General features: G+C 41.6%; 1 protein-coding gene across 2 annotated transcripts; it reads left to right on the plus strand.

The window, feature by feature from the left end:
* The first annotated feature begins 8,260 nt into the window (after positions 1–8,260).
* On the plus strand, positions 8,261–16,697 carry LOC110520556 (growth hormone-regulated TBC protein 1-A). Of its 2 annotated transcripts, none has more exons than XM_021597945.2 (8): positions 8,261–9,442; positions 9,985–10,130; positions 10,283–10,447; positions 10,698–10,822; positions 11,789–11,885; positions 15,051–15,223; positions 15,355–15,540; positions 15,769–16,697. In XM_021597945.2, the coding sequence occupies exons 1-8, from the start codon at positions 9,324–9,326 to the stop codon at positions 15,871–15,873; spliced, it is 1,116 nt and encodes a 371-aa protein (XP_021453620.2). In that variant the 5' UTR covers positions 8,261–9,323; the 3' UTR covers positions 15,874–16,697. The 2 variants fall into 2 exon arrangements, with proteins under 2 accessions (XP_021453620.2, XP_036831018.1); XM_036975123.1 differs by having other exon boundaries at positions 15,670–15,811.
* The last annotated feature ends 1,153 nt before the right edge of the window (positions 16,698–17,850 follow it).

Raw genomic sequence — 17,850 nt, forward strand, 5'->3', positions numbered from 1 at the left:
TCATACAGGTATGTTTAGTTTGGAAAGGAATGTTGAATAAACCATGTTTTGCTGTAATGTGATGACTCAGTCTCCTATAGGTGTTAGTGACGTCTCTATTGCTATTACGAACCTGTTTTAACGTTTCACCCTACTGAACACAATGTGGTGGGAAAAGTACCCAATTGTAATGCTTGAGTAAAAGTAAAGATACCTTTAACAGAAAATGACTCAAGTCAAAGTGAAAGTCACCCAGTAAAATACTACTTGAGTAAAAATCTAAATGTATATTTTTTTAAATATACTTAACTATCAAAAGTAAATGTAATTGATAAAATATAGAGTAGTATCAAAGTAAAAAATATTTTCAAATTTATTATATTAGGCAAACCAGACGGCACCATTTTTGTTTTTTTTAATTTACGGATAGTCGGGCACACAACACTCAGACATTATTTACAAATTAAGCATGTGTGTTTAGTGAGTCCGCCAGATCAGTTTGTTTTTTTGCCCTAGCACTACACAGCTGATTCAATGAATCAAAGCTTGATGATGAGTTGGTTATTTGAATCAGCTGTGTAGTGCTAGGCTAGGGCAAAAAAATAAACGTGCATCCGGTGGGGCACAGGACCGAGTTTGGGAGGGCTGCTACAGAGTACCACCAAATGAGTCATAATACCCATAAAACCTAGTGGTCTAACATGGAAAAGGTTCCAATCGTTTTTCCACCATACATTTTTCACTTTAAATGGACAATTATGTGAACTGTCTTGTGCAAGTTTTAAATGGACACAATACCTGCGTGCAAAGGTGTCAGCTAGAGATGACATGCAGGAGCTTGCAGGGATTTACAGTTTTGCATGATGTCTACTTTGATGCTAATTAGCATTTTTGAATCAGAGTAAATGGGGCTGAATATATTGATGTCACCTGGTCCGAGAGAGATTTACATGGTTGTCTAAATGTCATGCCAGGGCAAGCCTACATGAAACAGCCCTTATTCTAGGTGTTTCTAAAATCTCCTATGGAACCATTTTCCTGTTTGACTGCTAGGTTTTATGGGTATTATGACACCTACACACTGTGGGGCTCTATGGAAGCGTGGAAAATAGGCCAGTCTTTTGTGTGTAAATCCATAACATTAACATAAAGGCTCATCACTGGCATCGGTTGTTACCAGGATGGAAAGCGAAACAAGCACTCTATTTAGACAACAACAAAAAGTCTCACCTGATCACAGTTGCCACTTTAAAGCTTGTGATGTTCAAACGCCCTCGAGATCATACAATAGATAGGCCTAGAGTGGTGAATTACAGCAGTAGACTTTAGGCCTACGGTATAGGTTGAATGTAGAATTTACTGAAGGTATCCATTTACCTGAGGTATTAGTATTTGTGTTTTATGGATCCCCATTAGTTCCTGCCAAAGCAGCAGCTACTCTTCCTGGGGTTTATTATGGATCCCCAGTAGTTCCTGCCAAGGCAGCAGCTACTCTTCCTGGGGTTTATTATGGATCCCCATTAGTTCCTGCCAAGGCAGCAGATACTCTTCCTGGGGTTTATTATGGATCCCCATTAGTTCCTGCCAAAGCAGCAGCTTCTCTTCCTGGGGTTTATTATGGATCCCCAGTAGTTCCTGCCAAAGCAGCAGCTACTCTTCCTGGGGTTTATTATGGATCCCCAGTAGTTCCTGCCAAAGCAGCAGCTACTCTTCCTGGGGTTTATTATGGATCCCCAGTAGTTCCTGCCAAAGCAGCAGCTACTCTTCCTGGGGTTTATTATGGATCCCCAGTAGTTCCTGCCAAAGCAGCAGCTACTCTTCCTGGGGTTTATTATGGATCCCCATTCATTCCTGCCAAAGCAGCAGCTACTCTTCCTGGCGTCCAGCAAAATTAAGACAGTTTATACAATTTTAAAAACATTACAATGCATTCACAGATTTCACAACACACTGTGTGTCCTTAGGCCCCTACTCGACCACTACCACATATCTACAGTACTAAATCCATGTGTATGTATAGTGTGTGTGTGTGTGTGTGTGTATACATGTGTCTGTGCCAGTGCCAATGCCATTGTTGCTTCACAGTCCCCGCTGTTCCATAAGGTGTTTTTTTAATCTGTTTTTGAAATCTAATTTTACTGCTTGTGTCAGTTACTTGATGTGGAATAGAGTTCCATGTAGTCATGGCTCTATGTAATACTGTGTGCCTCCAATAGTCTGTTCTGGACTTTGGGACTGTGAAGAGACCTCTTGTGGCATGTATTGTGGGGTATGCATGGGTGTCCGAGCTGTGTGCCAGTAGTTTAGACAGAAGGCTCAGTGCATTCAACATGTCAATACCTCTCATAAATAAAAGTAGTGATGTCATCCCTAAGTTTGCTTATCTTGCCAATGAAAAAGTCATTAAAGTAGTTGGCAATATCAGTGGGATTTGTGATCTGATTCAATGAATGATGGAGGCGAGTTGACTTTTTTCCCCAAAATGTAATTTAAGGTGCCCCAAAACTTTTAAAAATCATTCTTTACATAATTTATTTGTTTCATAGTATAGTTTATTTGTATTTAGCTTAGTCTCATGATTTATTAATTTGCAGTACGTTTGCCAATCAGTTGGGCCGCCAGACTTACAGTAATTGCCATACCTTTTGCCTCATCCCTCTCAACCATGTAATTTTTCAATTCCTCATCAATCCAAGGGGATTTAACCGTTTTTACAATAATTGTCTTAATGGGTGCGTGCTTATTAGTAACTGGAATGGGCAATTTTATAAATGTGTCAAGTGCAGCGTGCGGATGCTCCTCATTAACGATATCATAACCGCCATCGATAAGCGACAGTACTGTGCAGCCATCTTCATCGACCTGGCCAAGGCTTTCGACTCTGTCAATCACCACATTCTTATCGGTAGACTCCACAGCCTTGGTTTCTCTAATGACTGTCTTGCCTGGTTCACTAACTACTTCTCAGATAGAGTTCGGTGTGTCAAATCGGAGGGCATGTTGTCCGGACCTCTGGCAGTCTCTATGGGGGTGCCACAGGGTTCAATTCTCGGGCCGACTTTTCTCTGTATATATCAATGATGTCCCTCTTGTTGTAGGGGATTCTTTGACCCACCTCTACGCAGACGACACCATTCTGTATACTTCTGGCCCTTCTTTGGACACTGTGTTAACAAATCTCCAAATGAGCTTCAATGCCATACAACACTCCTTCCGTGGCCTCCAACTGCTCTTAAACGCTAGTAAAACGAAGTGCATGCTCTTCAACCGATCGCTGCCCGCACCCGCCCGCCCGACTAGCATCACTGCTCTGGACAGTTCTGACTTAGAATATGTGGACAACTACAAATACCTAGGTGTCTGGCTAGACTGTAAACTCTCCTTCCAGACTCACATTAAGCATCTCCAATCCAAAGTTAAATCTAGAATCGGCTTCCTATTTCGCAACAACCTGTATGCTCTCATTGGCTGGTCTTCGCTACATATTCGTCGTCAAACCCACTGGCTCCAGGTTATCGATAAGTCTTTGCTATGTAAAGCCCCGCCTTAACTCAACTCACTGGTCACCATAGCAACACCCACCCGTAGCATGCGCTCCAACAGGTATATTTCACTGGTCATCCCCAAAGCCAACATTGCCTTTGGCCGCCTTTCCTTCCAGTTCTCTGCTGCCAATGACTGGAACAATTGCAAAAATCACTGAAGTTGGAGACTTATATCTCCCTCACTAACTTTAAGCGTCAGCTGTCAGAGCAGCTAACCGATCGCTGCAGCTGTACACAGCCCATGTGTAAATAGCCCATCCTACCAACTACCTACCTCATCCCCATTTTGGTTTTTCTGCTCTTTTGCACACCAGTATTTCTACTTGCACATCCTCATCTGCACATACTGTATATCACTCCAGTGTAAATTGCTAAATTGTTATTACTTTGTCACTCGGCCTTACCTCCTTACTTCATTTGCACACACTGCATACAGATTTTTCTATTGTGTTATTGACTGTATGTTTGTTTATCCCATGTGTAACTGTGTTTTTGTCGCACTGCTTTGCTTTATCTTGGCCAGGTCGCAGTTGTAAATGAGAACTTGTTCTCAACTAGCCTACCTGATTAAATAAAGGTGACATAAATAATTACACACCTCAGACCAACAAATATTATTTACATCATCAACATATGAATCACTGCAAAACTTCTTGTATGACCTCTTATACACTATATTAGGCCCAGCCTTTGGAACTTTGGTTTTCCTAGATATGGCTATTATATTGTGATCACCACATATGGATATGGATTTGTATACTGCTTTAAAGCTAATTTCTGCAGCTTTAGTAAAGATGTGATCAATACATGTTGATGATTTAATTAATGTGCTGTTTGTAACTACCCTGGTTAGATTGACTGACGACCTGAACCAGGTTGGAGGCACTGGTTAGAGTTTGACATTTTTTCTTGAGTGGGCAGCTTGATGAGAGCCAGTCAATATTTAAATCACCCAGAAAATATACTTCTCTGTTGATATCACATACATTATCAAGCATTTCACACATGTTATCCAGATACTGACTGTTAGCACTTGGTGGTCTATAGCAGCTTCCCAAAAGAATGGGCTTTAGGTGAGGCAGATGAACCTGTAGCCATATTACTTCAACAGTATTTAACATTAGATTGTCTCTAAGCTTTACAGGAACATGGTTCTGAATATAGACCGCAACACCGCCCCCGTTGGCATTTCTGTCTTTTCGGTAGATGTTATAACCATGTATTGCTACCACTGTATCATTAAACATATTATATAAGTGAGTTTCAGAGATAGTCAGAATATGAATGTCATATGTTACAAGCAAGTTATTGACTTCATGGACCTTGTTTCTCAGGCTGCATGTTAATATGAATATTTTTACCACTTTTCTGTTTTTTTTATTGTTTTTAATGCTTTACTGGGAAGCTTATCAGAAGTAGACTTACTCATGTTATTTATATTGGAGCTAATAGTGCAGGGTGAGCTGCACAAAGTGGTTTTCCTACTAGGGTACACCGCCTTAATGTTAACAGTGTAACTCATAGGCTCATGCAATTAGGGGCACATAAATTAAGTGACTTACAGTGCCTTGCGAAAGTATTCGGCCCCCTTGAACTTTGCGACCTTTTGCCACATTTCAGGCTTCAAACATAAAGATATAAAACTGTATTTTTTTTGTGAAGAATCAACAACAAGTGGGACACAATCATGAAGTGGAACGACATTTATTGGATATTTCAAACTTTTTTAACAAATCAAAAACTGAAAAATTGGACGTGCAAAATTATTCAGCCCCCTTAAGTTAATACTTTGTAGCGCCACCTTTTGCTGCGATTACAGCTGTATGTCGCTTGGGGTATGTCTCTATCAGTTTTGCACATCGAGAGACTGACATTTTTTCCCATTCCTCCTTGCAAAACAGCTCGAGCTCAGTGAGGTTGGATGGAGAGCATTTGTGAACAGCAGTTTTCAGTTCTTTCCACAGATTCTCGATTGGATTCAGGTCTGGACTTTGACTTGGCCATTCTAACACCTGGATATGTTTATTTTTGAACCATTCCATTGTAGATTTTGCTTTATGTTTTGGATCATTGTCTTGTTGGAAGACAAATCTCTGTCCCAGTCTCAGGTCTTTTGCAGACTCCATCAGGTTTTCTTCCAGAATGGTCCTGTATTTGGCTCCATCCATCTTCCCATCAATTTTAACCATCTTCCCTGTCCCTGCTGAAGAAAAGCAGGCCCAAACCATGATGCTGCCACCACCATGTTTGACAGTGGGGATGGTGTGTTCAGCTGTGTTGCTTTTACGCCAAACATAACGTTTTGCATTGTTGTCAAAAAGTTCAATTTTGGTTTCATCTGACCAGAGCACCTTCTTCCACATGTTTGGTGTGTCTCCCAGGTGGCTTGTGGCAAACTTTAAACGACACTTTTTATGGATATCTTTAAGAAATGGTTTTCTTCTTGCCACTCTTCCATAAAGGCCAGATTTGTGCAATATACGACTGATTGTTGTCCTATGGACAGAGTCTCCCACCTCAGCTGTAGATCTCTGCAGTTCATCCAGAGTGATCATGGGCCTCTTGGCTGCATCTCTGATCAGTCTTCTCCTTGTATGAGCTGAAAGTTTAGAGGGACGGCCAGGTCTTGGTAGATTTGCAGTGGTCTGATACTCCTTCCATTTCAATATTATCGCTTGTACAGTGCTCCTTGGGATGTTTAAAGCTTGGGAAATCTTTTTGTATCCAAATCCGGCTTTAAACTTCTTCACAACAGTATCTCGGACCTGCCTGGTGTTTTCCTTGTTCTTCATGATGCTCTCTGCACTTTTAACGGACCTCTGAGACTATCACAGTGCAGGTGCATTTATACGGAGACTTGATTATACACAGGTGGATTGTATTTATCATCATTAGTCATTTAGGTCAACATTGGATCATTCAGAGATCCTCACTGAACTTCTGGAGAGAGTTTGCTGCACTGAAAGTAAAGGGGCTGAATAATTTTGCACGCCCAATTTTTCAGTTTTTGATTTGTTAAAAAAGTTTGAAATATCCAATAAATGTCGTTCCACTTCATGATTGTGTCCCACTTGTTGTTGATTCTTCACAAAAAAATACAGTTTTATATCTTTATGTTTGAAGCCTGAAATGTGGCAAAAGGTCGCAAAGTTCAAGGGGGCCGAATACTTTCGCAAGGCACTGTACATTGTGTTTGCCAATGCCCCTAAAATCATGTACATTTGATGCAGCATTATGACGACTCACTGTCACAACGGTAGGGATTAACTGAGCTGGTCTTGGATCATCTTGGATCGGGGCTCCTGAGTGGTGCAGTGGTCTGAGGCACTGCATCTCAGTGCTTGAGGTGTCACTACAGACACCCTGGTTCAAAATCAGGCTGTATCACTACTGGTCGTGATTGGGAGTTGAGGTAGTGGCCATCACAAAGCCCTGACCTCAATCCTATAGAAAATTTGTGGGCAGAACTGAAAAAGTGTGCGCGAGCAGGGAGGCCTGCAAACCTGACTCAGTTGCACCAGCTCTGTCAGGAGGAATGGGCCAAATTTCACCCAACTTATTGTCAGAAGCTTGTGGAAGGCTACCCAAAATGTTTGACCCAAGTTAAACAATTTAAAGGCAATGCTACCAAATACTAATTGAGTGTATGTAAACTTCTGACCCACTGGGAATGTGATGAAAGAAATAAAAGCTGAAATAAATCATTCTCTCTACTATTATTCTGACATTTCACATTCTTAAAATAAAGTGGTGTTCCTAACTGACCTAAGACAGGAAATGTTTACTAGGATTAAATGTCAGGAATTGTGAAAAACTGAGTTTAAATGTATTTGGCTAAGGTGTATGTAAACTTCTGACTTCAACTGTATCTGATTTTGTTAGAAAGCTGGATTAATCTAACTGCACTGTCCAATTTACAGTAGCTATTACAGTGAAATAATACCATGCTATTGTTTGAGGAGAGTGCACAGTTATGAACTTAAAGTTATTAAGAAACCAATTAGGCACATTTGGCCAGTCCTGATTCAAAATTTTGAACAGAAATGCAATGGTTCAGTCTAAAACTTTGCACATACACTGCTTGCGCCTGGGATGGAATAATTCATTATGGCCTTTCTCTTGCATTTCAAAGATGATGGTAAAAAAATATATATGTTTTTTTTCTTTGTATTATCATTTACCAGATCTAATGTGTTATTCTCCTACATTCATTTCACATTTCCACAAACTTCAAAGTGTTTCCTTTCAAATTAAATGTGAAATTAAATTAAAGCATTTCGCTGCACTCGCAATAACATCTGCTAACCATGTGTATGTGACCAATACAATTTGATGAATACGCATATCCTTGCTTCAGGTCCTGAGCTACAGGCAGTTAGATTTGGGTATGTCATTTTAGGCAAAAATGTAAGGGAAAAAAAGTATTTGACTCTAGTGATAAAATTATGGACATTAGAAGGGGGGGAGAGAATTTCAGCAGGCAAGAAAATGGCCTTGCCTAAATCCCCCCCTTCTAATTTCCTTAATTTTGTCAGTAGAGTCAAACACTTTATGTGGCACACATCAGAGTTAAATTCTACCTATAGAACAAACTTCATGTCAGGATAGGCAACCGAAATGAATAATTAATGTATGTGTGTTATATTAAATATAGAGGGAGGTAAATGTAGGCAAGCAATAAACATTTCAGAACAACTACTAGTGGAATAAGACATGGGAGAGATTACGAATGTTGGCAAATAGATTTATTTATAGACTAATACACTTGAAACAAATAGCCAAACGGAAAACTGCAGACATTAATAGTGCCTACCCCGTGATCAAACGGCCATAAAAAAAACAAATGAAACGCAGCCTAACGTGATCATTGACAGCTGCCTTGAAGGACACAAATAAAAATTGCTTTCTGCTTCTAAGATCAGTGGCTAAACTGACAACGGAGTGAAGAGCAGAAATCTCAACTAGCAAGCAAGTCGCAGCAATGAAGAATTTAGTGTGTGTGCGTTCAAACGAAGGGGGAATTCTGGCAGGGGGGAGATTTTAGGCACGACACCGGTCTCTCAAGCAGCTTCACGGTCTGATGAGGGTGGGAGATCCGAGGATCTGAACCCGAGGTAGATGCCACCGGAGAGGGAGAACCGAGCACAAAGACGCAGGTACCTCCGGATCCGATCTTGAATGGGAAGCCCCCAAGGAAGAAGGCGCCGGAACGGCAAAGCTGTTTCTGGTCTTTGTCAGATCCGGGTTCAACATCTCCATGGAGACCTCCGTTGGCAGAGGATGCTTTCTTCGATTTCCACTGCGAGTGACGTACATCCATGGTTGGTTGGTTGGGTCGAGAACATCTCCGTTCTCCAGGGAAGGGGGAGACCCCTTCGGGGATGGAACCCTGCAGAGCACCGGCCAGTTGGCTGTATAGAGCCGACACGGCGGCGAAACTTCCACCAGACTAGTGCCGCGTTCGGCAACTGGGTTGGAAGAAAGATAAAAACTAGGCGGGCGTGTGTTCCCCAGTAGCTTGTGTATGTTTGCTACTTGCTTGTTACGAGTAGCCACTTCGCTCCTGTAGTCCTCCACAAGCAAGCAGTTGCTACATTGAAAGTCAGCGCGGTCCACATTGACCCGGAACAAAGCAAAGTAAACACGGTTCCCGCAGCGCTATAAACGTTCAATAGTGGCCTGTATTTGATACCTCCGAGCCAGCTACCGCAGTGTCTCCCCCCCTATGCGGTCTGGCAGTTACATTGATTTCTAATGTAACTGCGCGCTATTGAAGTTGGTGGATCAGACCATCTACTAATGGGGTGCGTTTTCACATGTTACGGTCAATTCGGAGGAGTTCACGCTATGGAGAGTGAAACGAACGGAAACATCTCTTCCCAGCTTCACCTGAACAACCGCATTAACGCGAATGACAGGTAACGCGTATATTTCCATGTGTCTTGTAAATAATGTTTTAATAACAGCCGACCTATGTATGATGACCACCTAAATATAGACATTATACCACGGGTGTGACGCAAAAATACTTGTTTACTGTTCTAATTATGTTGGTAACAAGTTTATAACGCCTACAAGGCACCTCTGGGTAATGATCAAAACAATACATTACATATTTATCTTTTAAGGATGTTTGACCTCTCTCTCGGGATCTTTCCTCGTTTGGCTTGGTTTTTGCTCCAATCAGCTTATCTCAGGTTGTAATTTCACACGGGTTGATTCAACAGCATATTATCTGATCCTATAGCTAGCTACCTGTCACAGAAATCCTTACCAACCACCTAGTCTGGGTTATTGTAGCTAAGGCTTGGCCAATGTCAGGTCATCTGTCTATCACTGTGCTATTACAGGCTGTGATCAATACAGTCTGCTGGGTCTGAAATGTGGGTCATATAGATCTGAATGATCCATAGTTATTTAAGTGTGTGTGTCTCTTCCCGGACTGACCCTGTCTCTATAGGGTTGACACCTATGGGTTTGAGAAGTCTGAGGGTCATGAATCCTATGAGGAGATGATGGCTCAATATGTAGCCGTCCTCACCAGGCAGTCTGTCAAGTGGTCCAAACTCCTGCAGGGGAAAGTCCACGTGGAAAATAACCTGAAGGGTGAGACACACACATACAGAGCGAGAGGGAGAAACACACGTTTACATTTGAGTTAGCAGACACTCTTATCCAGCGCAACTTACAGTAGTGAGTGTGTACATAAAAAATTTTTTTAAAAATGTTGGCTTTAGTCATGGTTTCGGTTCCCTTAGTGAAGCGGTATGTGCGTAAGGGTGTGCCCAACGAGTACCGAGCCCAGATCTGGATGGCAGCCAGCGGGGCCCAGGAACACCTGGAGAAGAACCCGGGGTACTACCACTCTCTGCTGGGCACCGAGCAGCAGCACGACGCCAAGCTGGAGGAGACAGTCCGCATAGGTAGTGTAACTATATTCACATGATTGTAATCACCTCTACTTAACTCAGCTCACCTGCCGTGGATGCATCTGGAACATGTTCATTAGGGCACGCAATATAAAATGTTTTATAGTGTTTTGCAACAGAAAACAGAAATGAGTGCTTTTGAGGTCCCTGTTACTGTCAATTTTCTTCAGTTTTGTTCCCTGATGATCAAGACCCTGATGATTCCTTTATGATTGGTTGATGGTTGAGTGTCCTGTCTTGGTAGACATGCACAGGACATTCCCCGAAAATGTACAGTTCCGGAAGAGCTCTGAGCCCTGTCTGCAGAAGGCCCTGTACAATGTGCTGCTGGCGTACGGACACCACAACCAGCTTGTGGGATACTGCCAGGTACTAAGCCTTATATCAAATCCAATTTTATTCCTCAAATGCACGTGTTTAGCAGATGTTATTGCGGGTGTAGTGAAATGCATGTGCTTCTAGCTCCGACAGTGCAGCAATATCTAACAAGTAATATCTAACAATTACACAACTTACACCCAATACACACAAATCTAGTAAAGGACTGGAATTAAGAATATTTAAATATTTGGATGAGCGATGTCAGAGCAGCATAGACTAAGATACAGTATATGAGATGGGTAATGCAAAATATGTAGACATGATTAAAGTGACTAGTGTTCTGTTTATTAAAGTGGCCAGTGATTTCAAGTCTATGTATATAGGCAGCAGACTATGTGCTAGTGATGGCAACACTATACTATAAACCAGGGTTCTAACACCCTGTTCCTGGAGAGCTAACCTCCTGTAGGTTTTAACACCAACCGTCTTCCTGGAGAGCTAACCTCCTGTAGATTCTAACACCCTGTTCCTAGAGAGCTACCATCCTGTAGGTTCTAACACCCTGTTCCTAGAGAGCTAACCTCCTGTAGGTTCTAACACCCTGTTCCTAGAGAGCTACCATCCTGTAGGTTTTAACACCAACCCCAGTTGTAACTAACCTAATTGGGCTTATTATCAACCAGCTAATTATTAGAATCAGGTGCACTCGATTAGGGTTGGAGTGAAAACCTACAGGACGGTAACTTTCCAGTAACATGGTTGGAGAGCTGCTCCTGGTATAAATAATCTGTTAACTGAGTGGATTTCACTTGTCTCCTGTGTCTGACTAACCTTGTGTGTGTTGTACGTCTACTGTCGCCTCTTCTGGTTGTGCCTGTTCTGTCCCCAGCCATAACTGCTTATACCTCACCTGCTCTCTATAGTGTGTGTGTGTTGTGTGCATACCATGTGTGCACAGGTGTGTGTGTGTGTGTGTGTGTGTGAAGGGAGTTATAGTTTCTCTCTCTGTTCTAGGGTATGAATTTCATTGCAGGCTACCTCATCATCATCACTAAGGATGAAGAGAAGTCCTTCTGGCTGATGGATGCTTTATTGGAAAGAATACTCCCCGGTTAGTACCACACACTCCTGTTGTGTCTGTCTGCTTGTCTGCTCGTCTGTGTTTGTATGCCTGTGTGCATAAGTGGTTGTGTGAAGAGGATGTGTGTGGTGAGGTGTTATTAGTTTAAAATATTGTGTGTAACAGTGATAACACCAAGTAAAAATGAAATCATAACTTAAAACTAAAATATTCATTAACAAACTTCTTATAGCTTATTAGACACATTTCCACTTCCTGAACACATACAGTGTTCAGAAAGTGTTCAGAAAGTATTCATACCCATTGACTTATTCCACATTTTGTTGTTACAGCCTGAATTCAAAATGGATTAAATATAATTATTTCTTCTCATCCATCTACACACAATACCCTATAATGACAAAGTGAAAACATGTATTTAGACATTTTTGCTAATTTATTCACAATAAAATACAGAAATGTCAGTATTCACACCCCTGAGTCAATACTTTGTAGAAGCACCTTTGGTGACAATTACAGCTTTGAGTCATCTTGGGTATGTCTGTGTCAGCTTTGAGTCATCTTGGGTGTGTCTGTGTCAGCTTTGAGTCATCTTGGGTGTGTCTGTGTCAGCTTTGAGTCATCTTGGGTATGTCTGTGTCAGCTTTGAGTCATCTTGGGTATGTCTGTGTCAGCTTTGAGTCATCTTGGGTATGTCTGTGTCAGCTTTGAGTCATCTTGGGTATGTCTGTGTCAGCTTTGAGTCATCTTGGGTATGTCTGTGTCAGCTTTGAGTCATCTTGGGTATGTCTGTGTCAGCTTTGAGTCATCTTGGGTATGTCTGTGTCAGCTTTGAGTCATCTTGGGTATGTCTATCAGCTTTGAGTCATCTTGGGTATGTCTGTATCTCCCAGTCCCTGTCGCTGAAAAGCATCCCTATATCATGATGCTGCCACCACCATGCTTCACAGTAGGGATGGTGTTAGATGGGTGCTGAGCTGTGCATGGTTTTCTCCAGACATAGCACTTTTCATTCAGACCAAAGAGTTACATTTTTATCTCAGACCACAGAATCTTGTGCCTTATGGTCTCAGTCTTTCACGTGCCTTTTTACAAACTCCAGGCGTGTTGTCATGTGCCTTGTTCTCAGGAGTGGCTTCTGTCTGGTCACTCTCCCATAAAGCCTAGATTGGTGAAGTGCTGTAGAGACTGTTGTCCTTCTGGCAGGTTCTCCCAGTACCCATCTACCAATAGGGCCCCTTCTTTGCAAGCCATTGGAAAACCTCCGTGCTCTTTGTGGTTAAATCTGGGTTTGAAATTCACTGCTCGACTGGGACCTTACAGATAATTGTATGTGTGGGGTACAGAAATTAGGTATTGTAGTCATTCAAAAATCTGGTTAAACACTATTATTGCACACTGAGTGAGTCTATGCACCTTGAGACTTCTTAAGCAAATTTTTACTCCTGAACTTATTTAGGCTTGCCATAACAAAGGAGTTTTGAGTATTTATTGACTTAAGCTTTTATTTTTTATTAATTTGTAAACATTTCAAAATTCATAATTCTACTTTGACATTATGGGGGTGTTGTGTGTAGGCCAGTGACACAAAAATGACACTAAAATGTTACATTCGGCCTGTAACACAACAGAATGTGGACCAAGTCAAAATGTGTAACTACTTCCTGAAGCCACTGTACATACAGTAGTTGTAGACCTACTTGTTTGTGGAAGGCTCTATTGCTGTGTGCTTCTGTGCAAAAGCACCATGATCACGTGGCTTGTGGTAAGACCCTGTTTGTTGTTGGTTTGTCAGGCTCACATTACAAGATTAATAACCACAGGATGTTTCTCAGGATATACAGTGGGGCAAAAAAGTATTTAGTCAGCCACCAATTGTGCAAGTTCAAACAGGTGTCATTAATACAGGTAACGAGTGGAGGACAGAGGAGCCTCTTAAAGAAGAATTTACAGGTCTGTGAGAGCCAGAAATCTTGCTTGTTTGTAGGTGACCAAATATTTATTTTCCACCATAATTTGCAAATAAATTCATTAAAAATCCTACAATGTGATTTTCTGGATTTTTTTTTCTCATTTTGTCTGTCATAGTTGAAGTGTACCTACAGGCCTCTCTCATCTTTTTAAGTGGGAGAACTTGCACAATTGGTGGCTGACTAAATACTTTTTTGCCCCACTGTATACCATTTATGTACCACACACACACATTTACACTCATCATATGCTGCTGCTACAGTTTTTATTTTTTTTACTCTTATTATTATCTATCCTGATGCCTAGTCCCTTTACCCTGCCTTCATGTACACAATCAAACCTCAAATACCTTATTATCTATCCTGATGTCTAGTCACTTTACCCTGCCTTCATGTACACAATCAAACCTCAAATACCTTATTATTATCTATCCTGATGCCTAGTCACTTTACCCTGCCTTCATGTACACAATCAAACCTCAAATACCTTATTATTATCTATCCTGATGTCTAGTCACTTTACCCTGCCTTCATGTACATATCTACCTCAAATACCTTATTATTATCTATCCTGATGTCTAGTCACTTTACCCTGCCTTCATGTACACAATCAAACCTCAAATACCTTATTATTATCTATCCTGATGTCTAGTCACTTTACCCTGCCTTCATGTACACAATCAAACCTCAAATACCTTATTATTATCTATCCTGATGCCTAGTCACTTTACCCTGCCTTCATGGACATATTCTTCTCAAATACCTTATTATTATCTATCCTGATGTCTAGTCACTTTACCCTGCCTTCATGTACATATCTACCTCAAATACCTTATTATTATTATCTATCCTGATGTCTAGTCACTTTACCCTGCCTTCATGTACATATCTACCTCAAATACCTTATTATTATCTATCCTGATGCCTAGTCATTTTACCCTGCATTCATGTACATGTCTACCTCAAATACCTCATACCCCTGCACATTGATCTGGTACTTCCTGTATACAGCTCCATTCTTGTGTATTTTATTCCTCGTGTTAATATATTTATTTTTATTATTTTGTTTTAACTCTGGATCATTGGGAAGGGCTATAGAGTGTACACCCATTGTATTCAGCGCATGTGACAAATAAAATTAGATTTTACACACACACACACACACACACAACCTCATCTCACACAAACAGAACTGAATTTACCTGAGCTGTCCATGTTGTTGTAGACTACTACAGCCCGGCCATGCTGGGGTTGAAGACGGACCAGGAGGTGTTGGGGGAGCTGGTAAGGGTCAAAGCCCCAGCCGTGTGGCAGACCATGGTCCAACACAACGTCATGTGGACCTTGGTGGTCTCCCAATGGTTCATCTGCCTCTACATCGACGTTCTGCCTGTAGAGGTGAGGGTCTGGGGGGTGAGGGTGTTTCCATGTGCTTGTTGACACAGGACCCAGACTGAAACACTGTCATCACCACCCCTCTGTAAGATAACGATTATCTTTGTCTTTCTCACATCTCTCGTCTTCCATAGACAGTTCTGCGGATCTGGGATTGCCTGTTTTACGAGGGTTCTAAGATCCTGTTCCGCGTGGCCTTGACTCTGATTCGCCACCACCAGGCTGAGATCCTGCAGGCCCGCTCCATGGTCGAGGTGTGTGAGTGCTTCAAACTGATCACTCAGGGAGTCTTTACATACGACTGCCACACCTTCATGCAGGTAAGGTTCTCCAAAAGAGAAAAGTAACATTAGGCACAGATCTAGGGTCTGGGATTAGTGTATATTGGTAACTTAATCTGTTCCACAAACAGTTTACTAACTCCTTTCTCTTCTTCCTGATATTGACAGGAAGGCCTCTTTCTCTTCTTCCTGATTGACAGGAAGGCCTCCTTTCTCTTCCTGATATTGACAGGAAATCCTCCTTTCTCTTCTTCCTGATATTGACAGGAAATCTTCAGGGAACCGGGAAGTCTCTCCATGGCAACCATCACTAAGCTGCGGGAGACGTACAGAGAGCGTATCGTGGCGGAGGAGACCAGACTCTGCCCCTGACCACCACTAATAGCCTCCATAAATCAATCGCCTTGCGGTTCGCCTGGCCGTGTTCCAGGTCATTTTTGTTGCACTGACGCTAAAAAGATTATTAGATCTCACAATCCCTGGGGAAATGTGTAATATCTCAGGAACTATATGATGACATCTGAGGTGCTAAAATGGTCTTAGCGATTGTAGTACCCCATCTAACTGAATATTATTTAAAAAAGCTAACTGTAATTTTCCTGTGGTAGGATCTTGGGAACAATAGGTTGGGGTTTGTTAGAGTGGAGTTTATTTTTAAATAATTTTTTAACCTTTATTTAGTCCAGTTAAGAACAAATTCTTATTTTACAATGACAGCCTACCGGGGAACAGTGGGTTAACTGCCTTGTTCAGGGGCAGAATGACTCAGCTCAGGGATTCGATCCCGCAACCTTTTGGTTACTGTCCCAATGCTCAGACCACTAGGCTACCTGCCGCCCACAATATGTAAGCATAGTCTTGTTGGGTTGAAGATAATGAGGTGTCACCTCTGAAATGAAGTCACGGGCTGTAGTCCACTCCTCCACGAAGTGTACACTCCCACCCAGGAATCGTCTGGGAAAATAAATTCCAGTCTATACTTACACCATCCAAATGCTTTAAATCCATGAACAAGTGCATACTTAGGCCCAAATCCTAACTTGATCTGTGCATGTATGTTTCTGCGCTAATCTTCCATTGAATGCATGAATTATGCTTGTGCAATCATACCTCTATAGATTTTGACTTTAGGGTAAAAGGTTTTGGAATTGGACCTTTTTACTGTTTTGCCACAATAAAGGACTGCTCTCCGACAATTACCTTTGTAGATGAAGTTAGTTACTGTCGGTTTAAAATGAGGATTTAAACAATGTATTGCTTTGTTCCAAAGCCGTAGCCATGGAGTCAACATTGGGGGGGGGGGGGGGGGGGGGGGGGCAAATCAGCTGCCCCCCCCAAAAAAAATCGAATTTGAAAACAAATTTCCTGACATTCTAAAATATATTTTTAACAATTCACTTACACATGGGATTAACTTTTTATATATTTTTTTACAAAAAGGTTGAATAGTGTATTGTATTACATCGCTCTGTTATTCTTTACCAAATGTTATTTTATTTTATTTCACCTTTATTTAACAAGGTAGGTTAGTTGTGAACAAGTTCTCATTTACAACTGTGACCTGGCCAACATAAAGCAAAGCAGTGCGACACAAACAACAGAGTTACACATAAACAAATGTACAGTCAATAACACAGTATGTGCAAATGGCATAAGGAGGTAAGGCAATAAATAGGCCATAGTAGCAAGTAATTAAAATTGAGCAAATTAACACTGAAGTGATAGACGTGCAGATGATGATGTGCAAGTAGAAATACTGGTGTGCAAAAGAGCAGAGAAGTAAAAAATAAAAAAAAATAAAAAAAATGGGGTTGAGGTAGGTAGATTGGATGGGCTGCGTACAGCTGCAGGAATCGGTTAGCTGCTCAGATAGCTGATGTTTAAAGTTGGTGAGGGAAATTTAAGTCTCCATTGTGAGTTTTGCAATTCGTTCCAGTCATTGGCAGCATAGAACTGGAAGGAAAGGTGGCCAAATTAGGTGTTGGCTTTGGGGATGACCAGTGAGATATACCTGCTGGAGCGCGTGCTGTTGTTATCGTGACCAGTGAGCTGAGATAAGGCGAAGCTTTACCTAGCAAAGATTTCTAGATGACCTGGAGCCAGTGGGTCTGGCGACGAATATGTAGCGAGGGCCAGCCGATTAGAGCATACAGGTTGCAGTGGTGGGTAGTATATGGGGCTTTGGTGACAAAACAGATGGCACTGTGATAGACTGCATCCAGTTTGCTGATTAGATTGTTGGAGGCTATTTTGTAAATGACATAGCCGAAGTTGAGGATCGGTAGGATAGTCAGTTTTACGAGGGCATGTTTGGCGGCGAGTGAAGGAGGGTTTGTTGAGGAATAGAAA

Source organism: Oncorhynchus mykiss, chromosome 3 (assembly GCF_013265735.2).
Source record: "Oncorhynchus mykiss isolate Arlee chromosome 3, USDA_OmykA_1.1, whole genome shotgun sequence".
NCBI classification, from domain to species: Eukaryota; Metazoa; Chordata; class Actinopteri; order Salmoniformes; family Salmonidae; genus Oncorhynchus; species Oncorhynchus mykiss.